The sequence below is a fragment of the Maniola jurtina genome, chromosome 3 (assembly GCF_905333055.1).
Source record: "Maniola jurtina chromosome 3, ilManJurt1.1, whole genome shotgun sequence".
Taxonomy (NCBI): Eukaryota; Metazoa; Arthropoda; class Insecta; order Lepidoptera; family Nymphalidae; genus Maniola; species Maniola jurtina.
In genome coordinates, this window is record NC_060031.1 from 3483450 (window position 1) to 3508001 (window position 24552).

Consider the following 24552-nt stretch of genomic DNA (forward strand, 5'->3'; position numbering starts at 1 on the left):
AATTTAACACGCCCTCGTGTTTCTAAATAATCTTGTCATGTCAGTCGCGGGCTTCCTTGCCCTAAGTCAAATCCAAATCATGGGCTATCCTGCCCTCCGTCAAATCATTAAAACCTACCCTTGAACTGCCGAACTCTCAGTTTTAATATCAAGTCAACAATAAATCCAAACGACTAACTTCTCATTCGATGTATACAAAATCTGAACCACTTATTGCAAATTACTTTCCACTTCACAAAAAACTAAATTATTAAAAAAAAAAAACTAAAAATTTTAATCACCAAATCAAACTCAATAAAAATTTTAATCAAATGTGGGTTGTTTACAAAAAGATACCAAAGCGAAATTAAGACAACGTGAGACACATCCCACTTCTGAATTATTGGCGTCACTCAGAAAAGCAGGTATTATTTTAATATTTTTATCGAATTATTGGAATGTCCTCTCCAAAACCAACACAAAATAAACACAAGTTTAATGTGCAAGGTTATCCGAGAGTTTTAATCTAAACAAACTAATGCCAAAATAAATAATTTAATTAGAGCGTGATTGCTATCACAACATCTAATTATCCAGTTCACAACCCAAATACGGAAAATATGCGATATCGCCCCGAATCTCGGAAGGAGACTGAACTAAAACATTCAAAACACCCGTATTTATGCAAGTTCAATCTTGTTGGCCTCCTAGTAACAGATTGTATGACATCGAATGAGCCAAATATCGATTTTACCAAACTACCTTCATCAGCTAAATTAATAATTTTATATTATTTTTGACAACTCAAATCAACTTTTTAAAAATAACCTTACACACGTGTCATGTTAGTCAAGTGTAGTACACCTATAAAAATTATTTGCAAGAAAAACTATTATTAGGTGATTTTATATCGATCGAAGAAACTTAAAACACGTCAAGTTCTACTTATCTATGACATCAACCCTATAATGAGCCGAGCACATTAGTAACACCCCACCCCACGCGTCACGCCACGCCACGCCACGCCTGAAGAATCAAATCAAATTGTTGCAATTAGTATGACCAAAGACTCCAGGATAAGAGTAGGCCTAGCTTAATTTCACTATGCACGCAAGTATTTTGGTACTTCCGCAAAGTACCGCCTGCTTCCATCCAACATGAGAAGAGATGAATCAAAACGCGTGGCATAGCATGGGAGTTGGTGGTGGTGTGCCAATGTGTTTCTACCCTAATTAGAATGTTATTTATTGATTAAAAATACCATAAATCTTACACACATAAAGCATGTAGCGATACACACGAAGGCGACAAATAGCAAACATTTTTACCGTCATGGGCATTGACTTAACAATAAATAATATAATCGGAGATCAAATTTTGAGTTCACACTTTAATGCCCAAATTAATTTTCACTTACACATTCATACACAATATCTTAATAACAGTAAGCTCTGGTCAAACACAACGCGGGACGACAGTGCGGTTAAGCTGTGCCTTAAAGTTTTATTACAACTTTCATAACTGCAGTAAACTGTGGCCACACGTTCAATAAATACTACGTCCCTTGCTGTCACACGTCGGCTGACCAGGGATTAAAAAAATAATTAAAACTAAACTCGTGACCCCGAGATGGGTTGAGGCAAGTCTCTTGCTATCTGGTGATGAGTATAATCAAATTATGCCAAAGTAACGCTAGCATTCCGAGAAACTGGATGCTGAGTACTCGCTCAATTATTTTATATTATCTAATATTCATTGAAGCAAAAACAAAAATAAATAGAAAATATATAAATTAATCTTTCTAAACATAAGCTTGAAACACACGTAACGCGCAACAGAAACGTGGACAACACGGTTCATTTGTAGACGTTGTGATATAATTTATTGATACACTATTCGAATTAGGGGAACACAATTAAATGACAAATATATGCCCAAACGTTCATGCCGTGCAGCAAGTAGTTACCATAAGGCCGCGTTGCTATCGCGCGTTTTATTTGCTTCAATCCTTAATGCGCATAATTTAATTCATACTTATACCTATTGTGGGCGCATTTTGTATTTTCTCGTAACATTTACTACTCGATCGCGACCCAGTTGCTAAATAGTAAAAAGGTACAGAATTACCCAGAATGACTCCTGGTATTACCTATAGTACAGTAGTTAGCGCCAAAACAGACCCAATTAAATTGAACGTTATATATAAGTTCAGAAAATCCGCGATCACAACACACAACATACAATATGAGCGATATTATTAAAATAGATTATTATAACGCACACTGAAGTCTAGTAAATGCAATAAGCTTCTGATTTAAGATGAAAATGTTCATGAATCAATATTCATGAAATTAAATTGAAGTAATGTAGTCAAAGTGCATTAAAGGCAATACCCAAAGGAATCCGTTTCAATCGGCGTTAGGACATGGGACCCGTCATTGACGATTCGTTAAAAAAACGATACGTCATGACTTATGACAGATGCACGATCACGGAATCGTGTTTCAGAGTGTCTTGATTCGTGATTCAGAGCGTCTTGATTCGTGATTCAGATAGTCTTTATTCGTGATTCAGAGTTTAGTCTTGGACCAACTACCCAACATAATACTTACATGATCTTGGTTTTATCGCGCGGGGGTCAGCTGATCTGACAAAAAATAAACGATTCGTTTGACGAATCGTGATTTGTAAGACGGTACGTATTCGTCATTTTTCACGATTCTTGTTAGTGCAAACATGGCCACTTAAAATCCGTTGTCGCCGACAAAAAAATCATGAATCGTGGACGATAAGACAAAAACACGAATCGTTCTAGTGTGAAAGAGTCGAGGTTGCACTTTTCGGCGGTAACGAATTTTGCCGATGCGACTTATGAAAGTGTACTGTAGTTCTGTACCTAACGTGAAAGGATAATGTTACTCGGGTCTGTAGTTGTCCGATGGATCGTCGTGGTCGGCAATGTCGTACGCCAAGTGCGGTTGGTACGGTTGCTGTTGCGGGCGCGCGGGGTCGGGTCATTCGGCGCGCGAGTCGCGCGGTGGGCTCCAGGGCTGTACGGGCGGCGCGTCGTCGCACTCGGCTACGTTGCTGCCGTCGAGCGATAGGCTATTTAGAAGCATGTCGAACATGGTGTCCTGAAAACCGATATAACAATGTAAAGTAAGGTTGAAATGTATAGAGCGCACTTTGGTTTTGCTTATACTTAAGTTTCAGTTCAAACAAGACAGATTTATGCCAGCGTTTTGACAGTGTCTTAAGTCTGAACAAAGTCAAAGATCGTTGTATAGATTTCAGCCTTAAAGTCTTTGTGCACTAGACAGCCCTGCTGCGGGTGCTATTCTCGAACCGACCTATGCAATAGGATGCGCATTGCATAGATCGGATTGGCTGCCTAGTGCTCGGGGACTCTTTGATGGTGTGGGCGAATTGGCGAACATTCAGCAAATCTTCGGCAAACATTCGGTTATCTGTTTTTTGATGAAACTTATTTACTACACTGGCAACTGGCTAGAAGATTTGCCGTTTGGCGAACTTTCGCCATACTCGCCCAAACTCGAAACAGCCGCGCAGTGGGGCCACTCCATAACACACTATATAGGCCAACGATTTAGTGACACGAAATTAGTTGGTTGTAATCGAAATAGTAGTAAAATTTAATCTTCTTAGCGGCTGAGAAGTCACAAGTCATGCCACATTGATATAGTTTTAGCTGATTTCCAAAAAGAAGACAAAAATGCCGATTTTGACGCTTTTCTTTTCTGTGTGTTGTACCTACATCAATTTTCCCGAGATTTCTGGGCCGATTTACAATTTTTTACTCAATAGAGGAAGTACTTTGCAGGATGGAGGAGAAAATTTTATTTAGCCATGACTTCTTCCTTCTCCCCACCCCTCTCTTTCCAGCTATTTTCCCCATCAGTTATTTTATTTTTTTATTTATTGACAAAAAAACAAAAAAAAAAATAACTGATGGGGAAAATAGCTGGAAAGAGAGGGGTGGGGAGAAGGAAGAAGTCATGGCTAAATAAAATTTCTTCCATGACTTCTTCCTTCTCCCCACCCCTCTCTTTCCAGCTATTTTCCCCATCAGTTAGTAATGTTAGTGTCGTATAATTACGTTGTAGTTGAGAATGACGTCGTCGGTGTCGCTAAGGGAGGACGCGGAGGGCCAGTAGCACTCGCGCAACGCGCTGCCCGCACCATTGTTCAGGGGAGTCGCGGGGCTGCCACTCGCCCACTTGGAGGACCAGAGAACTGCACCTATACCACAATCATTTATTATCATTTATTTATTGGCAAATAGCAATCAATCACGTTCGCGCGCATGCCGGAAACAGATGCGAGTGAGTACATGCTCGGTTCGTGCACGCACTGCGTCCACACTGATGAAACGCTCATTTCAGTGTACCTGTGTGGTGTAGTGTTTCGTCAGTCTATACGCAACTTTAAGAGGATGGTCTAGTCGTAATTCTAGTGATCTTATTGAAAATCACTTTCCGCAACTACCTGGTACGGTATCTCTATGCAGCTGGCCGGGCGACAGGGGCGGGTTGGGCGGGATGGGCGGGTTGCGCGGGCTGCGCTGCGGCGGGCTGCGCTGCGGCGGGCGGCGCGCGGGCGTCGACACGAAGCGCATGGGCCGCCGGGTCGCGCCGCCGCCGTTTCCACGCAGCATGGTGGGGTCGCTCTGAGACGACGTCGCCCAGTTGCGTTTCGGAACTGGGGACAAACATTCATGTTATTATGTACTGTCGGCGTCAGAATTCGAGTAGCAATTCCGCAAAGCTATTGCATCAAAACCCAGTCGCACATGACCTTTTTCTATAAACACGCCACACAAACGCTAACACATGTGTGCGTTTGTGAGGTTAACGCGATTGTGATTATTGAGATGCTAAACGATTTACGGCGTTCGACTGTACATTTAACTCGCTCAACTCACCAGGCTTGCTATTCCTCGTGCACTTCGGCGTGAGTCCGTTGATGCGCATGAGATTCAACAGCAGCATGTCCGTATGCGCGGCCGTCGACAACTGCGGGTCGTCGTGCCTCGGGGGCGTGGGTGCTTGCGCCGTGGTTTGCGGAGGCACGTGCACGTACACGGATGTGAGCTCGGGGGAGAGCGGGCACGCGGGTGAGAGTGGGCGAATGGGTGAGATCGGCCCGTCACTGCCGGCCGGCGTCAGCCCCAGTCCGTGTACCGCGCAGAGAAGTCGACTCAATATATCACCCCCATCGTTGGAACGATTCGAGTCGCTGCATGCGCCTTCTACATCGTTTTCCCCTGTTGAAAATATTCTATAGCTTAAAATATATAATTATTTTGTTGGAAACGAAAGTGAAGTATGAATTTCTTGACTAACACGCCAAGCAAAAGTAAAAAAAGGCAACATACATTTCAAAAATTGTGTAATGTACCGTGAACATCTGAAGGTTGCGGAAGGGTGACAGTAAAATTTAAAAGGCGTAACGTGAGACGATATACATGTGGTAGGTATTACTCCGCCAACGTATGATGACGTCACGATGTGGACGAGCGAGTTGTATGTGAAAGACGTAGCGAAAGAACGGGTGGAACATATTCTACAGAGACGAAGAATTCAATTGGCGGAGTATGAGTTTTAAGCCAAGGTCACTTATTTTCAATAGCACTGAGATTACATTTCAGTTCTATCTGCAATTATTAATATGTATTATCTATTAAAATATAAAAGAAAGTAATACCTCAATTTAATACAAAATGTGATCTTCTTGCTTCTTCAAATAAAAGATAATAAGTGTGTTCTTGTTCAAGTATTTAATGTCAAATGAAATTTTTAACATCGAGAAATGAAAACTCTTCTATCAAACATTTCTTATTCTGTAATCTGTTCTATTAATTTAATAATAATTATTCACATACATATTTTAATAATAATGTAACAAAGGAAAATAAAAATTGTACATAAACAAAAAAGTTACAAAACTTATCAATCATCAATATTATTTATCAATTAATTGCATTTCTATGTGACTACAATATTTTGTTTTAATTTGAAGCTATATCTTTTTTTTTTAATTATTATAAATTTCAAAATTCAAATTAATTCTAAATTATTGTATTTGTAAGTAGGTACTTCTTGGAAATGTTAATTTTAGCAAGAAACAGTTAAAAATTATTTTGCTATAATCCGCCAACAGATTGTTGGCGGATTATAGCAAAATAATTTTTAACTGTTTCTTGCTAAACATGAACTTCCGCAAAGTAACGCCTGATTCTATCCAAATGTTAATTTTATTTATTATTTAAAATTTTATTAAGGACAGTCTGATTTTTCAATCAATTGTAGCCTATATTTATACAACTTTTATTATTTATTTCTATTTAAGCCGAATTCTAGGAACAATATTTTTAAGCGCTAACTAACTCTTCTATAAGAAGGAAACGAGGAAGCATTACCAAAGTTTGGGTCTCTTCATAACCATATTATCGTTTATGTAGAATGGTAATGATTAAAGAATATTCAATGACAAGAAAGTCCTAGACAGGGGGCTAAGGGTGGGATTTATAGAGGGCACTTGGACTTTGCTTAGACTTAAGATTTGAGTTAAAACGAGACAGATTTGTGTGAGAGATAAACATCTGTCTCGTTTTAACTCTGTCTAAGTCTAAGCAAAGTCTGAGTGCGGTCTATAAATCTCACCCTAAGACGAGAAGGCGTTAAGAGATCTGGTAGTTACATTAAACTCATACCCTCTACGGTCATAAACTCATACGGTTTCTATATGGCAGAGTACCGAAAAGCCTAATCGCTTGACAACAACTAGCAACAGCCGAAGCCTCCCTCAAACAGACAATGGCTGACAAATGTCAAACAAGATAGTTGGAGAAAATGCAGATTTAATATAAAAAATATAAAAAGCTTACGGCGCGCTCCTACCGCCAACGACCAATTTTCATCCAAGCCTGTTGCATAGTTTCTCCTAATTAATGTAACGAAGTTTATATTTGGTGAGAGAAATGATTGATTGGCTTTGGCTTGAGTAGGAGGACCAGGATATTTAGTTTAATTTAAAGATATGGAGGCAATCGTCAATTTCAGACCATTTTTGGGATGGGTTCTATCTCAAAAACATAGTTAGGAATATGAAATTTCGGTATATTATGTACCATTAAACTGAATTAAACTGTTTTAAACATCAAATACTGAATATGTACAACTATACATAACGTATAGTTGTAAGCTGACGTACGGAACCCTAAGAGCGGGCCCGACTCGAACTTGCCTGTTTTTTTAAATAGGACGGTATTACAAGCGGAAGGCTGCGTTGGTGGTAGGGCGCGTCTGAAAGCGCGCGGTCGCGGAAGGTTGCGGGCGGCGAGGACGCGGGCTCTAGGGACGCGCGCGCAGGTGGCGGCAGCGGTAACCTTTTATGCACAAGCTTTATTTATCAACGTTCGATTTCGACGGCTGGCGCAGTGGTAAGCGTTGTGGTCTTATAAATGGGAGGTTCCAAGTTCGATTCCCGACAGGAGTTTGGAATTTTATAATTTCTAAATTTCTGGTTTGGTGGGAGGCTTCGGTCGTGGCTAGTTACCACCCTACCGTGCCGCTAAACGATTTAGCGTTTCGGTACGATGCTGTGTAGAAACCAAAGGAGTATGTAATGTAGGTTTAATGAAAGCTGCCATACCCCTTTCAGGTTAGCCCGCTTCCATCTCAGACTGCATCATCACTTACCACCAGGTGAGATTGCAGTCGAGGTCTAAGTTGTATCTGAATTAAAAATATTTAAAAAAAACTGGATCCCTGACATTAGCGTCGTCGCCGCACTGTGGCAAGAGGACAGCACCAGTGCTGATGTTGGTGGAGTGGTGTTGTGGGAGGCTCAGTGTTGGTGGTGGCAGGAAGGGGGGTCGCGGACGGGGCGCGGGCGGTTGCGGTGCAGGCGGTAGGGGCGCGCGCGCAGGCGGCGGCGGCGCGCGGGCGGCGCGTCGTCCGAACACTGCGAGCCCGGCGACTCGGCCAGCGCACACCACGAGCAGCCGCTGTCAGGGCCCGACGACAGCTCTGCGGGACGGGAGGGGAGAGGAAATGGATCGTGATGGAATAGGGATGGATCTAGGGAAAGGGGAACTTAAATCTCTCGATCTTAAACTTATCTCTCTCGCTCTCTATCTTATTTTTCTCGCTTTCTCTCTCTCTTCTTTCTCAATCTCTCTCTATTCTTTTAAAGGGGATTACAGCAAATATTAAAAGCATCTATAGATGACTTATATGAATCAAACCAATGGCAGCATTTAAGATAGGGCTTGCTGATTGTTAAACAGCATCTCTATAATTATAAATATTAAGAGTGTTTACATTCTGTAAATCTGTTACAAGGTCATGATCAATAAACTTTACTTTAATTTTTTTTAAACTACAGTTAGTTTAATGAGAAACCTTGTTTCACTTTTAACTAAGTACTGAATTTATTTCGAAAATCAAGGTACTACTTACCTGACATGGTTTCTTCATCAACATCGTTCTCTTCGTTGGAGTTCTCGTCAATTTGGTTCGGGTTGCCGTCGCTCACAAATGTGTACTCTAGCTGGTTGAGCATTAATTCCTGAGGAAGAAAGGAGAAAGAAATATTTGTGTAGTACATAGTAATTAATTATCTAAATATATATAAAGAAAAGGTGACTGACTGACTATCTATCAACGCACAGTTCAAACTACTGGATGGATCAGGCTGAAAGGCATGCCGATAGCTAGTATGACGTCGATATCCGCTAAGTAAGGATTTTTGAAAATTCAATCCAAATAGGTGTTTGAAATTAGAGTAGTTGACGCGGGCGGCATAAGAATTATCGATAGCGAAGTAAAGTAAGTAGCGAGGTTTGGCTTTAGTTTCATGGCGAGTAACGACCCAGGAGACCGAAGAAATGGTGACAGTAGTAGTGCAGTTACCCCGGTATCGCTGTTGGACCTGGAGGTGAGCTAAGTAGTTTGCGGCGTGTGCTAGGTGCGCGGGGAGCGGGTCGGGACCAGCGGGCGTGGTGGGGACCTCTGCTGACACCTTGCCACCAGACCCATTCAACTCCGGAGAAGTGGTAAAAGCAGTATTGTTACCCCGATATCGCTGCTGGACTCGGAGACGGGCAGCATGAGGTTTGCAGGGCGTGCTAGGTGCGCGGGGAGCAGGTTGGGCTGGCGGACGCGGCGGACCAATACCGGCGCCTTGCCACTAGACCCGTTCAGCTCCGGCGAAGTGGTATCAGCAGTATTGTTACCCCGATATCGCTGCTGGACTCGGAGACGGGCAGCATGAGGTTTGCAGGGCGTGCTAGGTGCGCGGGGAGCAGGTTGGGCTGGCGGACGCGGCGGACCAATACCGGCGCCTTGCCACTAGACCCGTTCAGCTCCGGCGAAGTGGTATCAGCAGTATCGTTACCCCGATATCGCTGCTGGACTCGGAGACGGGCAGCATGAGGTTTGCAGGGCGTGCTAGGTGCGCGGGGAGCAGGTTGGGCTGGCGGACGCGGCGGACCAATACCGGCGCCTTGCCACTAGACCCGTTCAGCTCCGGCGAAGTGGTATCAGCAGTATTGTTACCCCGATATCGCTGCTGGACTCGGAGACGGGCAGCATGAGGTTTGCAGGGCGTGCTAGGTGCGCGGGGAGCAGGTTGGGCTGGCGGACGCGGCGGACCAATACCGGCGCCTTGCCACTAGACCCGTTCAGCTCCGGCGAAGTGGTATCAGCAGTATAGTTACCCCGGTGTCGCTGCTGGACTCCGAGGTGGGCTGCGTGGGGTGTGCGGCGTGCGCGGAGAGTGGGTCGGGACCGGCGGGCGCGGTGGGGACCTCTGCCGTTGCCTCGCCGATAGACGCATTCAACTCCGGGGATGATATAGACGCGCACAGTACCGGCGAGATGGCCGCGGACGCTTCCGGTATGGGCGTGCTAGCCACCGCTGGCCATAATGAAAACAATTTTTTTTTAATTTCATGTGACACAATGTCCCACCAGTTTGACGAGAAGTATAGTTTTGTAAATAACAATCGTGTTCTTCAAATAAATTTAAAAAAATGGATATTGTAAAAATATTTTTTTTTTCTGTTAACTGCGTCACTCGCCCCGTAATAACGCTTTAATTCTTATTTAAATATTTAGCAACCCAAGTCAATGAAATTATGTAGACCCATTCTAAAAACAAATATGTGTCTGCTTTACCGGATTTCTATAAATATAACTACTTTTATAATTACACAGGTTTAAAGATTTTTATGTAAACTCTTGAGGCTGTGTAACTTCGAAAATGAATATTTTAACGGAAATCTGGAAAACCAGTCATAGATCTAAGTAGATCTATGACTGGTTTTCCAGGGTTTGGTAGTAGTAGTAGAAGTAGATAGATATAAGTTCCTAAAATGTATCTACAAAATTTTCATTGAGTTTGATTGGTGAGTATTCAAATGAACTCCACTCCTAAACAAACAGTGGCTATTTGTTTAGGAGGTGAGTACGAATAAACCCCTCTTAAATGTGATTCTCTTTTTTCCTTGGTGTAATACCGCGTATAGACTGCTGCAAGACACATGCAGTGTAACATGAAATGAAAGAATTTGCCATCCACATTAGTGCAATGTATCATGCAATGTAACACACTTTGTACAAAATTCTCATAAGCGCCTTGCGCATGCGAATTTTGCATTTCGTGAGCACGCTACGAGCATTTCAATCGCACACGCACTACGTCCACACTAATGAAATGTTCCTATTCCATATAACCTTGCATCAGTCTATTAAAGCGGGTTAAAGTACATAGTTTGCCCTCACCAGTGAGCGGCGAGTCGGCGACGGGCTGCTTGTCCGGGCGCGGGCGCGCGCGGGACGGGCGCGGCGCGGGGGGCGTGCTGGCAGGACCCAGCAGCGTGTGGAGGCTGACTGCTAAGTTATCCGGAACTGATATCGTCGTTTGCAGCGAATTCGACGACCTTTCAAACAGTTTTGAATTTTTAGGCTTCTATACCCGAAGGGTGCCAACTATAACTAATCCTCTGTTGTCCGTCCATCTGTCTATCAACGGGTTGTATCTCATAGGTAAAGAGTTAAAATTTTCACAGAACCGCTACAACAACAAAATATAAAAAAAAAAAATCCGACGAATTGAGAACCTCTTCCTTTTTTGGAAGTCGGTTAAAAAACCAAATGGCGAATTTCAAACTAAAACTTATTGGTATGTATTACCTAGAAGTGGAAGGTAAGTTGTGCGGAGAGTCGAGCGCGTGCTGCGCGGCGCGCATGCGATCGCCGAAGTCATCCAAGCGACTCAGCGCGCCCGCGGTGATGAACGGGTCTTCCATCACGTCCGCTTCTGCCAGAGACAACATTCATCAATTCGTCATGACCAACACAGGTGACCCTGTGTGCGACCTCGTACCAAAGATGCCTCGTAATGTGGCACCAGGTCCCGCAAAGCTTCCACTTGCACTTTAATTGTTTAGCAACCAAAAAAAAATATTTTTACCAATCAACGAACAAACCGCGAATGGGTTGCCTAATAAAATCAAGACAAGGCTACGCTTGGTAATTAAACTCGAAGTAAAGTAATAAAGCATACCTAAGTGTTGATCAATATTGATGTGACTGACCTGGGACAGTTATGCACTGGCCACTCAGCATGTCGGGGAGCATTTTGAACTTCCACGTACTGCCGTTGTAGACCATCGCGTCGCTGAGGCCGTTGCCGTCGACGGGATTGTTCTGTGAGGGGTTGTCTGCTTCATTGGTGGCAGCATTGGACGGCGACGTCATCGGATTGTTTGGCATCGCGCGGGTCGCCACTATCGAGTTGCGAGTTTCCAATGTCAAGCGCTGACAAAGATAAATCGAAAATGATCTAAAAATAAAGAATGTTATAGACAAAAATACAGAAAAAATAGGCATGCCGGAAAAGATTTCAATTCAATCCACGCCACACAATTCAAACAGCACCGCAACATGTCATGTTGCAGGTTTGTGGTGTTTTCTCTGGTCATATAAATTATTATATTTTTTTTATTCTGATACAAGTTGACCCTTGACTGCGATTTCACTTAAAGGTAAGTGACGATGCAGTCTAAGATGGAAGCGGGCTAACTTGGAAGGGGTATGGCAGTTTCACGACAGTGGCACGACTTTGTCATAGGATGGTAACTAGCCACGGCCGAAGCCTCCCACCAGAAATTTAAATCCACACGTGTGTCATTATAATTAAGGTCGTATCCCAAAAAGTGTACTGGTTTCCTGGCATAGTAAATAGTATACAATCGATATTTAGATAAATTATTGCTAAAGTACCTCCTTGAGATCATTGAGTTGTAGCGTCTGCTGATTTTGCTTTGCAATCAACTGAGTTATGTACCACTGCTGGTCTCGACACCGCTGGTAGAACGTCGGCGGACGCACTTGGAACCTAGTAACAAAATATAAAATGTACTGTATTTCTATAGTCGTATTCCTCATTACTGAGGGCCGTGACCCCTTGCCATTAATTCTATAATGGTAGGAGTTCTCTTGGGATAATAAGGCGGTGGGTTCCTAGATCCTTCCGCATACAACCCGACTAAGAGAACTAAATTTTGACTCTAAGGTTAGTTTACAGTTATTATCAGATGTTAGTGATAATAATATCAGGAACGACGGCTTAACGTGCTTTCCGAGGCACGGAAGAAACAGAAAGGCCAAATTCAGACCTCTAAAGTCGGTCACCCATCCAGTTACCGACTTCGGTCACCGTTGCTTAACAATCACAATCGATTGAAATGCGTTGTCACAACTAGGCCACACGTCCCTATACATACATAAAATGCACCGTAAAGTATATAGTTAAAATCAGACTATAAAAGAGAACCGTTATCAAAAGTGTTGGTAAAAGCTAACTTTTTACTATAAATCAGTTAAACAGATGGGCTTTGGAAAGCTACGAGACAAGCTATGTATGATTAAGTACTAGATGATGCTTTGTCTGCGTGGATATAAATTTTCCTAAAGCCCGTGGGTACTTTTACTACGTATTTAATTATATATAAAACTTATTCAAAACTTGAGTGGTTGAAACAGTTAACCTTACCTTAATATAAGAGTGTCTGTATCAGGATTGAGGTATCCCTCACTAGCGAGTAGATCGAGTCGGAAGAATCGATTGTAGCCCCAACACTCGCCAACTTCGAAGTCCGATGCGAACTCGCGTACGATGTTCTTCGACGGGTCCCGAGACACTTGGTGGAGCATTTCCACTCGGTATTCGTATCTGTTTTTAAATTAAATGCATGTTTTCTATGTTTGCGATTTTGGAATCGATTTTTACCTGATACTGTGGAAAATCGATTTTCATTATAGATTAATAAATTTTTAGTATTAATACACTATGAAAGTAGAGTACTACTTACTAAGAGTAGTACTTAGATAAAAGTGAAAAGTTGTTACACTAAAATAACAATTTTTGGAGTTCACATCAATAACAAGCTTGAAAAACTAAACTTTTCAATAACATCACAAATTGAAAAATATTTCTATGCCTACACCAAAGATGAAGATTTTTGATTCGTAAGCAAATTCTTACTTGAGTTTGGAATTATACAAAAATGTTATTTGCTACAATGCTTCAGCCAGAAGAAACTTTCAAATATTTTAAGCAGAAGCATAGAGGCTTACAACTTAAAACTACAATTTTACAAACAGTAAATAATAGAATAATGTGTGTAAATCTTTTTTTAAACTACTTATTTAAGTATTTGATAATGGTTAATTAATTGTTTCACACCATTTAGTAAAATTATGAATATTAACAAATGGTTTTTTTTATTCACATCCTATGATTTACCACTATGAATATATGATAAAGGTGGATCAGGACTCCTAATAGCAATTACCTTACCTAAGCAATTACCTACTTATTGCTATCCCACTTTGACTAACAAATTAGAGCGAGAGGTCGGATCCCATGGTGTCCAACCTCTCGCTCTCATTCGGCAGTCGAAGCGGGGAAGCAATAAGTAGGTATTCGTTTCAAGTAGGTATTGAAAGTCAAATCTCCACTTCTACTTCGTGATTACCACAAAAGAAAGTCAAAAATAAAGTTGTATATGGCGTCGACCCCACTGCCTACACAGAATAACGCGGAACTCAGAACTCTGCAGAGTATAAGACACTGTGTAGTTCTGAGTTCCGCGTTATTTTATACTAAACTGTCACCGATAGCTTGACTGATTTGTACGAAATGTGTAAAGGACAAATCGCGTCCGAGTAATGACTGGACTTTACACCCGTATTCACAAACGTTACTATGGCTGGGATCTATGTATAGAGCGCACTTTAAATTTGCTCAGACTCAAGACACTGTTAAAACGAGACAGATTTATACCACTGCCATAAATCTGTCTCGTTTTAACTGAAACTTAACAGGACTCTCTCCGTCACTTACTCCATACAATCGTAGTTCCCATTTCATTTGAATATTAAGCAACCAAAGTCCATGAAATTTTGCAGACATAGTCTAGAAACTAATATCTGTGTCTGTGGTGTTTTAGATTTTTCTAATAATATGTAGTTTTAAAATTACAGGGGCTCAAAGATTTGTATTTTTCTTTAAAAAAAGGCCCAACTTTGTGCTCGTTTTTCTAGACAATGGAGCAATTTAATGAAATTTGGAAAAACCACAGACCTAGAAAATTTAATGAATATTATGTAGTAAAAAAATTATCGTTATATATTTTATATTGTTATAATTGTGTGGGAACTACGAAAACCAGAAATTACACCCAGAAATCTTGAAAATTTCGTGCTGTCTCGATTTGTGCAAGCGGGGTGGTGAAGTGCGGGGGACGACACGTGAAACTGACAGAAACTGACAGTCTAAACACACGGGCCACATTTAGACTGCACCCAACTCCAAACTTGTCGATAGGTCTAACTAAATACACTGGTACATTTCAACTTGCGTTAGACGTATGCGTTACCTACTCAGACGTTGCCTGTAGATAAAAATATGTCTCATGTTTGCTGGCAATAGCGCATGCATCAAACCCTGCAAGTTGCAACTCTCTTGCAACCTATTCCTCACGCAATACGCACAGCTTTAATATTATAATTTTTGACACTGTATACTATATGTAATGCCATATCACAGGTCACTCTCTGATTTATTGCTAACAATTTACTTCCAAATGCAAAGAAATCTAAGTGTGTTGAATTCACACTGCCCAATACCAGGACCTTAAATGACATAAGTTCATTGATAAATAATCATATGTTGAAAATAAAGGAGAACCCCGTGTTTCTCGGTATGATGTTAGATGGAACACCCAATCAACACTTGATGGTAAACTCAGCTCTGCTGCTTACACTGTTAGAAAAATTCGACAGGTACTGACGTGGAAACTGCAAAAATTATATATTTTGCCTATTTTCACTGTATTATGTCTTACGGACTCTTGCTATGAGATAAAGCGGTAGATATTGAGAAAAAAATGTATTACAGAAAAGGACAGGACGTGCAATTTATAATTTAAAACCGCGCGCTGCCATACAATAAAAATATAAGGAAATAAGTACCTTATCTATTATCTTATAGTAGCTTTTAAATATATTTACAACTAGCTAATGCCCACAGCTTCGCTCGCGTGGATTTAGGTTTTTAAAAATCCCGATCCTTTCATTTCCCAGAACAAAAGTTGCCTCTCCGTAATAGCCGGTCCCCGGGATGCAACTTGTTTCTGTATCACGTAAGAATATTTAAACGGATGATCCTTTTCAAATCCCGAGGGATCACCAGGATTTAGGAATGCAATTTCTTACAGCATCAGGGTTGAGGTCAACGACAAAGTGTTTACTTGGTATAGATACCTTCAATATCAATTAATAATCGACACTTTTTAAATCCCATTAGCTTTAGTAGTCAGGTCCCCTGCAACATCAGGATTGAGGAGTTGGAATCCAAATTTTTTATTGAACAATGTCGCAAACTTTCTTTATCGATTAAAAAAACTACCCAAAATTACGCAGTTAGGTTACCTGCCAAATTTCATGGTTTTGAGTCAACGGGTACCCTAGAGGTTTTCTTGACACACACGACAGACAGACAGATAGACAACAAAGTGATCCTATAAGAGTTCCGTTTTTCATTTTGAGGTACGAAACCCTAGAAAACGTAGGAACGGCATTCCGAACCAGTGGTAAATTTTTCTGACCATCCAAAAACACTTTGAAGTTTACCTAAAAGTTTACAGGAATAAAAATTTATCATTGTATTCCATTCCATTTCATTCTATTCCATTCTGTTCAAAGATAAATAGATAATAAAAATATTTGTCACCGAAACAATAATTTACGATACATCAACCAATATCAATTTTACTGATGACAATCTGACTATTACCAAAGTGAACGACTACTATAATATCTATTATATATACGACTAACATAATATGTATTATAAATTGTGTGCCGTTTGCATTCTCACTAGGTTCTCATTAAGTTTGTTTTATTTGGTTAAACTTTCTGGCATTTATATTGTTATGACGTTTAATTGGCAAACAGTCTGTTTATTGGCTCACACTCAAAATTTCAGCCAATCACAATAAAGAAAATATTGTAATAATGATTGATGCAGCTTTCTGTAATTGAAAACAAAATATTTGACATTAACTTGAATGTGACAGTGTTTTCCGAATAGGGTTGCCAGAGGCCCCGTATTTTACTGGTTACCCCGTATTTCAGGATACAGAAACCTGTAATTATGAAAATAAAATACGGGGCAAATAAAACTAAATATTTTTAGGGTTCCGTAACTCAAAAGCAAAAAAGAACTCTTATAGGATCACTCCATTGTCTGTCAGTCTGTCAGTCTTTCTGTCTGTCCGTCTGTCCATCGGTCCTTCTATCCGTCTGTCATGTGCTCATGAACAAATATTAGTATTTTCAATTTTCAAAGTAAGATAACTACATATATCAAGTGGGTTATCATATGAAAGGGCTTTACCTGTTCATTCTAAAACAGATTTTTATTTATTTTTATGCATATTTTTTTAATGCATAACAGTTTTTGATTTCTCGAGTAAAATGTCGGAAAAAATACCCGAATACGGAACCCTCGGTGCGTGGGTCTGACTCGCACTTGGCCGGTTTTTTACAAATTCAGCAGGAGCTGGCTGGCGAAATCAAACACTGACGTTATGTCCAGTAGAAAGAATATTTTCCTTTTGCGGCAATGCGTAGCCGAAACCCACTCGATATTGATCATGGTCGTAGCCAAGGCGGCGGGGCTTGGTTTGAGGATGTAAGCCTTTTTTTATACAAGTTAGCCCGTGACTTTAATCTTTTCTAGTGGTAAGTGATGATGCAGTCTAATTTCTTGGCCGTTAGGGCCATAGTAACCATATAACTAGCCATGACCGAAGCCTCCCATCAGACCAGAAATTTAGAAATGGCGACTGCGCCTGGGAAGCCGTCAAAAACCTAAGCCTAAAATAATACTTACACTATTTCTTGCATTTGCTTACCAATTTTTTTTGGAAATATATCAAACATTTCGCGCTCACTTCACTCGCGCTTTGAATTTGTATTACTTGGTGTAAACCCCGCAATTTCGTTTGCATGAATTTAGATTTTTAAAAATTCCGTGGGGGATTTTCCGGGCTAAAAAGCCGCCTAAAAAAAATGTCTGGGATGCAAGTTACCTCTGAATAGTAAGTACCAAAATTTTGGTAAAGAAGATGGGCCGTGAAAGGGTAACAAATAGATAGGCAAATAGATATACCGTCGTATTCGTAATATTAGTATGGATAGGAAGCTTTAAAAATATAATCTTGCTATGGCTAAACTCGTTTCCCTTTCACTTTAATTTTTTCTGTATTGAACCAAAAACACTTACGCTCACTGCGCTCGCGCTTTTTTATTGTTGTATTTTATCTCACTGTCAAATTGAAAGGCGAAATTCCACTAACCAGGTAATTAGCCCATAAAGTTGAGCGAATGTTTTTTTCCTCATGACAGGATTCAGTTCCGGCCCTGATAAAACCTCTCCCGCAATCGATTCCTGGCTACGGCCATAGTATTGATACTGTGAAGGTGGAATTACAAATTAAATGTAATTTTAAGTTAAAATGAAAAGATTGTATGCATGAAATGTAGAACATTTTGCTTTACAAAACTTAAGAGTTTTTAAAAGCTATTTAAATAAATAAATCTTTTATTGAAAACCACATTGCAAACACAGTTCACCAATCAAGACACGGCAACATACGGAGAAAAAATACAAAACTTACAAATAAACTGAAATATCTAAATAGGCTTTCCATGCATTTCAGAGAGAACCACCGCCTATTTCTTTAAATACTTCAAATTTTCAAATTTCTTCAAATCTAAACCCCGTATTTTTGATGGTGGTAGCCTGTAAATCAAAAAGAGGCAGGTGGCAACCCTACTACTTCCTAGGCAGAATTTAAAAATTGTTTTCATTACTCGGTATGCCTACTGCCATAGTGTGACAGAAAGTGTGACGGTAGTTGTGACCTCTGATTGGCCGACTCTCTTTCACTATTTGCTAAAATTGATGATTGCAACAACAATTTTTTCTTTTTTGTAATCGAAAACAGAACACGGACGTCAAACAGGTTGACTAATTGCAATCATTTCTGACCGGCTAACATTGTTCCGCTAGTGGCTCAAACTCACTGTCGCAGCAAGAACATGGTAAATTCAGCCAATCACAGCAATTTCAATTAGTTATCACAAATGTACCGATCTAGGAACCGAGAATGCACGAACCAGGGCAAATAGAGATAAGAACAATAATATCATACGTAGGAAATCGACGGGGGATCGTTGACAACGATAGCCTTAAGTCTAAGCAAAGTCAAAGTCTATAGATTTCAACCACAGTATGCTCAAACGCAGTCTAGGTTCCACCAATCAGATTACTGGTTTACGTCAATTTTCAAAAATCTGATTGGTGGAATTCACTATATGTTCGAGCGCTGTGAGACCTCATAGTAATGATAATGCATACGGGCGTTTAACCGCTTGCTGTGGGACCAGCGTCTCAATGTACACAACTTTGGATTGTAAAACACTTATACCTTGTCCGATCGCTTCTGGCACGTTGAGTCATAAAACGTGGAAACAAAGCAATGCATATTGCGCGTTTTCTTCCACTTAAGGGCATTATGGCGGGCATAGTGATGTTGCAAGTTTCTTATCGATCCTTTTTTGCGTAAAATTAAATAATGCATTTAAGATTTATGATTCCGCGTGCCACGAAGGATTGTACGAGGTATAATCAGCGAATTCAGCACACAGAAGTCAAAATTTGGTAGGAACGGACATGCTTGCACACAGATCTGCCACTACAGCTAGATAATGTCGCCGCAACTCACCTCTTGCCTACCCTGTATTTAGTTATGCGTGCAATCACGAAATTTTGCGATTTAAGATTTGTTTCTTACATTTGGAAAAAAATTAAGTGTAATTAATAATTTGTTTGTGAATAGGTCAAATTGTGTAATGAGTCAAATACAGACTCCGACTTGAACATATTTTGTGACTTGAAGTTCCAAAGTTCCTGAACATTTAAACCTAAGGGCTACCCACACGCCAGGTTGAAGGAACCAACTAAATCCCAAACCAATAAAATCATTGCAGGCAATAAGATTGGTCGCACATTACCGTACGCGTAGCAACAACGCACTTTTCAGTTCTACAACAGATCACATCATTAGGTGCGTACTTTTCACGTCGTTAGAGAGATCGGTCAGTATTAATTTGGTCTAGAGTCTAGACCAACCGAACATGGCTCGCGAGCCTATTTGCCTCGGCCGAACATGACCCAACCCTCAAGCTCAAGAGAGCTTGAGGGTTGGGAGAGCTCAAATGCGCCTAGTTTGAAAAGCTTGCTCGTTGTGGTGGACGGTTGCGATCAGATTTTGCAGACTGACTCAAACTAGCTAAACAGCTTCTTAAGCTCCTTTATATTACTTCGACTCACGACTCAGAAGCCCGAGCGTGGCTGTCAAGCAATTACCTACTTATTGCTATCCCATTTCGACTGACAAATTAGAGCGAGACGTGAGATCCCACGGTGTCACAAGTACTATATAATGTGCGATCAATAATACAAAAAGTACCAGGAACGTATAACTGACTTGGAGGTCTCCGGTAGGCCGGCGCTGAGCTCGAGGAAGACGGAGAGGTAGTTGCCGCGCACGACGCCGTTGCCGTCCGGGTACACCTTGAGCCGCCAGGACAGCCCGTTGACGCGCAGGATCTCCGAGTACACGGGCAACGCCTTGTGCTGCAGCTGCGTGAAGTTGGCCAAAGGGAACGTACTACTGTCGTAGCTCGGCACGATTTCACTGTTCATAAGTAAACACTATTAATGTTTGATGCCTGAATTTTTATCAGTGTATACCTGACTCATTTTGGACAGTCAGTTTGAAGCCACCTAAACCAGACTCCCACTGGAATATGTAACATATGCAGACCGCAATTTCCATATTTTGCAAATATGTACCGAAATTTTGGAGTCTATTATCAAGTATCAGGTATATGGAATTTGCACTAGCAGACAAAGTTTAAATTAATATTAATGTATTAGGCATAATACATAAATCAGTAGGTTCCTACGGTAGTGGATGATGCGGGAGGTGTGAGGACGTTACGCGAGAGCTCTGTGATGCGTTAACAGGTGACAATTGTCACCCTAACGCACCTCTCCAATACCGCAGTACTGATTTCATGCAAAATAAAGAGCTACTTAAGTAGTATTTATATATCATTCAGACGCCCGAATATGATTTAAAGTGTTATTTAAGAGTATAATGTGTTATTTAGTCAACAGTTGTGAGCATGATCTGAAACAACTCAGACTAAGGCACAATAACTCTGGCACTGATCTGTAAAATTGGTGATCACAATAGATCGGAGACGGTCGAAGTGATACAGGGAATCCAAAGACCTGCAAAGCCCCAAAGATTCATTATCTTCTGCACAAATTAATACAGTACTTGCCTGTGAAAATCGGCCGGTACAGGCGTAGTGACGAAACTAGACATGGGCTTCTTGCGTACTTGATGGATCATTTTCGATAGGTCACCACTCTTCGCTATCAGTTCAGATCTAGAAAATGAAAATATACTGACTGACTGAAGTTTCTTACTTGTCTCGAGTACCTCTTTGGGATAATCTTCCTTGATACAAATGCCTTGTGGAAGACTTGATTTATTTCTTTGCACAAGATGTTTTTTCCATGTTGATATACAGGTCACCACTACCGGTCGGTTTTTATTGAAAATAAAAATATACTGGCTGTTATTGTGTTTAACATTAAAAAAAAAATTCAACTTGTTGAAATTTGGATAAATAAAATTGTTAAGGTGGCATGTGTGTGTGCCCGGAATTGCCCACAGTCCACCACACTAGCCAAGTGTAGATTGGCAGACCTCACACACCCTTGAGATCCCTCAGGCATGCAGGTTTCCTCACGAAGTTTTCCTTCGCTATCTCTCTATATTTAATTGCTTAAAACCTTACAATATGTTAATTAAATTACTAGTTTCAATAAATTACATTAATTGTCCCACTACGCTTCCATCTTAGACTGCATTATCACTTATCACCAAGTGAGATTGCAGTCAATGGCTAACTTGTATTGGAATTTAAAAAACTGACTGTCACATTAGATTGTGTTTGATTTGGTTGGTTCATCATAATGCCACAGTTCACGACAGGGGAATTTTTAACAAAACGTTCAGACTTCAACGTCACTGGCAGGCAGCAAATGTTGCCTATATTTACGCTATGAATCACCAAAATAGCCAAATACTTGACAAATGTCAAATCAAGATATGTAATCCCATATTGTTCAATGATTACCTAGTACTAGTTCACTCTGAAAAGAATAGAATTTATTCAAATAAACTTTTACAAGTGATTTTGAATCATCAAAATAATCTACCACTGGTTTGGAATGCCGTTCCTACCAAGAACCAGCAAGAAACTCGGCGGTTGCTCTTTTCAAGTGTTCAAGTTTCAAGATAATGCTATATTGTAAAATGATTAGGTAATCTAGGTAGTACTAATTCACTCTGATAATGCTATGCCTAGGACTAGTTCACTCTGATAATGCTATATTATACAATGATTATTGATTACCTAGTACTAGTATGAAGCTGGTGATCAACTTCCTGCAGTAAATGCTCCAGTTGCTCAGTCTCTTGTGTGAGGCTGTTCTTCTGCCCCATCAAAATGAGCAGCTTGGCTTTTAAGGCTGAGTCCAGCCGAGAGATCATCAGTTCTACGGCGTTCCGAATCTCACGCACACGCTCGTCCTTTGCTGAACGAACTGATTCCACATTGCGTTCCTAAAAAAACTTTTGGGTTTAAAAGTTTAAATAAGTTTTTTGGCAACAAGTAACCACTTAATTTTTAGTTTTCATAGCATATTTACAGCCTACTCAAAGATATAATTTAGCTTTCAATAAAAGAATAAAATCATCAATAAAAGAATTTTCAGAATCCAATCAATAGTTTATTAGTTCCAGATATCACTCCCTAGTCTCAATAAAACTCACCACATATTATGTACTTTGTAGTGGCACTTGAAGTCAGTTTTCTGATGTGGGTTTTTTTTCAGTTAGTAAAATCCGTACTATATTATTATAAATGTGAAAGTGTCTGTCTGCTATTTCTCACAGCCCATCCGCTAAACCAACTTTGATGCTACAGAGATAGTATGTATCCTTGAGTATAAGTAACCTTGAGTAATCTTGGAGAGCAATTTTTATCCCAGAAAACTAAAGAGTTTGCATGGAATTTTTATAAACTTCTAACTATATCCATGCAAAACCAGGTTGATCCATTGCTCTGTTGAATCACAGCGTGATTGAAGGACAAACCAACAAAACAACAAACAAACACACATTCCCATTTATAATATGGGTACCTAGTGATAAACATGATTTCTAATTATGTAGAAACAGGAAAATACCAAGTGCCCTGTACATTTACACCAAAAAACAATGTAAAGTGAATAGCTAAAGGATTATTGTTTAACTTATTTATATTACTCACCACATCCTGTACTAGAGTAATAAGTTCCATGAGTCTGCGCCTCAACTGTGACACCTCGTCTCGTATCTGTGTCACATGTTGGTCGTACACCTCTTCCAAAGGTTTGAAGGTATGGCCGGAGTGCTTGCCTCCCCACAAGGCACACTGGTGGCAGATGCACCAACGGCAAGTCCAGCAGTATACGGTCAGCTTCTCTTGATGAGTTGGACATCTAATAGTTGTATTAAGTAGTTTAGCCAACATATTATACTACGTTCTTTATCCTAACATGCTTCTAGGATGCTATCTTTCTCTTCTTATTGTTGTAAATTGTAAATTCATTTATTTATAATATTCTAATTCAAAAAATAAGAAAACATCCAGTGCTCACAAAACAAGTATTCCAATCTGGACACAAGGCTTATGATTGTGTATTGTATAAAAACACATTTCAGCCAGTCTTTAGGTCCTTGTAGGTGCCAGATTCAATAGATGTTGGTCTATCAAAGAGCCGGATTAGTGTGATTTTACTGTATTTACATGTAGGTATATATTTAAATACATTAAGTATATTATTGATAAGTTAAGATTAAGTAATTTAAATCGAACAGTGCATAAAGATTCACCTGTCGCGACAACTGTCCCTCTGACAAGCAGAATTAGTTTGTTGTATAGACTCTATTTGCTGGGTCACCTCCTCAACCCAGCGACAGTTCACCAGCTCATGGAGGTGCAGGGCTGCGCGGCAGTGCGGGCACTGCGAGCGTTGCTCCGTGAGCCATCGCCGCACGCACGCATAGCAGCAGAGCTTCGAGCAGTGGGGACAAAGATGCGCGTCCACCAGCTTCTCCATACAGATGAAGCACCGGAACACCTCCGCCAATGTCTGAAAATTCCATAATCATCGATCCACACACCTCACGGGTCAAGTTTAACTAACTGTCAACGGAAAGTAGGCCAAATCGATTTACCTCGACGCTCAGCTCCTCGCCATTTCCATTCGCTTTTTCTCCTCTCGTAGCCATGTTTATGATTCACTATCCGAATCAGGGGTGAAATATATTGTTCACCATAATTTGGACAATTTTTGTAAGCTTCTAAAACAGCAATAAGACCAAGAGAACATAATCAGTACAATAAGACATGTTTCGCAATGCGAGCGTCAACAACGAGAAAATTAACTTCCGTGTTCGAATCTTGAATCTCGATCGAAATCAAAATAAAAACAAAAAAATATGTTGCTACGTTTTGCATTACGTTTTCCTTTAAAATTCCCAAAATATGTGAAATTATAAAACGAAAAGTTTTATACCTTGTTGAATAGTTTTTTTCAGGATGTGATTTTTAACTGCCACGACTGCCACTTTAACATTTTCAACTTTTAAAAAAATGTACCCTATTTTCCACGTGTGAATTTTATATTTTCAATTTCAAAGGAAATTAATTTTATTTTACCCACATTTGGGAAAATAATAATGTGAAATTAACTCACTGACATATATGTCTGTGGCAAAGA

At 40.4% G+C, this 24552-nt stretch overlaps 1 protein-coding gene across 1 annotated transcript; it reads right to left on the reverse strand.

Annotated features, from left to right (window-relative positions):
• Nucleotides 1-1349: 1349 nt before the first annotated feature.
• Nucleotides 1350-24315, reverse strand: LOC123880057. The gene is made up of 17 exons (XM_045927947.1): nt 24008-24315; nt 23663-23922; nt 23058-23268; nt 22140-22348; nt 20997-21104; nt 20132-20341; nt 13063-13242; nt 12291-12405; nt 11603-11825; nt 11199-11325; nt 10788-10945; nt 9722-9921; nt 8463-8571; nt 4922-5263; nt 4486-4698; nt 4097-4239; nt 1350-3113 (listed from the first exon to the last, which is right to left on the reverse strand). The coding sequence occupies exons 1-17, from the start codon at nt 24059-24061 to the stop codon at nt 2994-2996; spliced, it is 2982 nt and encodes a 993-aa protein (XP_045783903.1). The 5' UTR covers nt 24062-24315; the 3' UTR covers nt 1350-2993.
• Between the last annotated feature and the right edge of the window lie 237 nt (nt 24316-24552).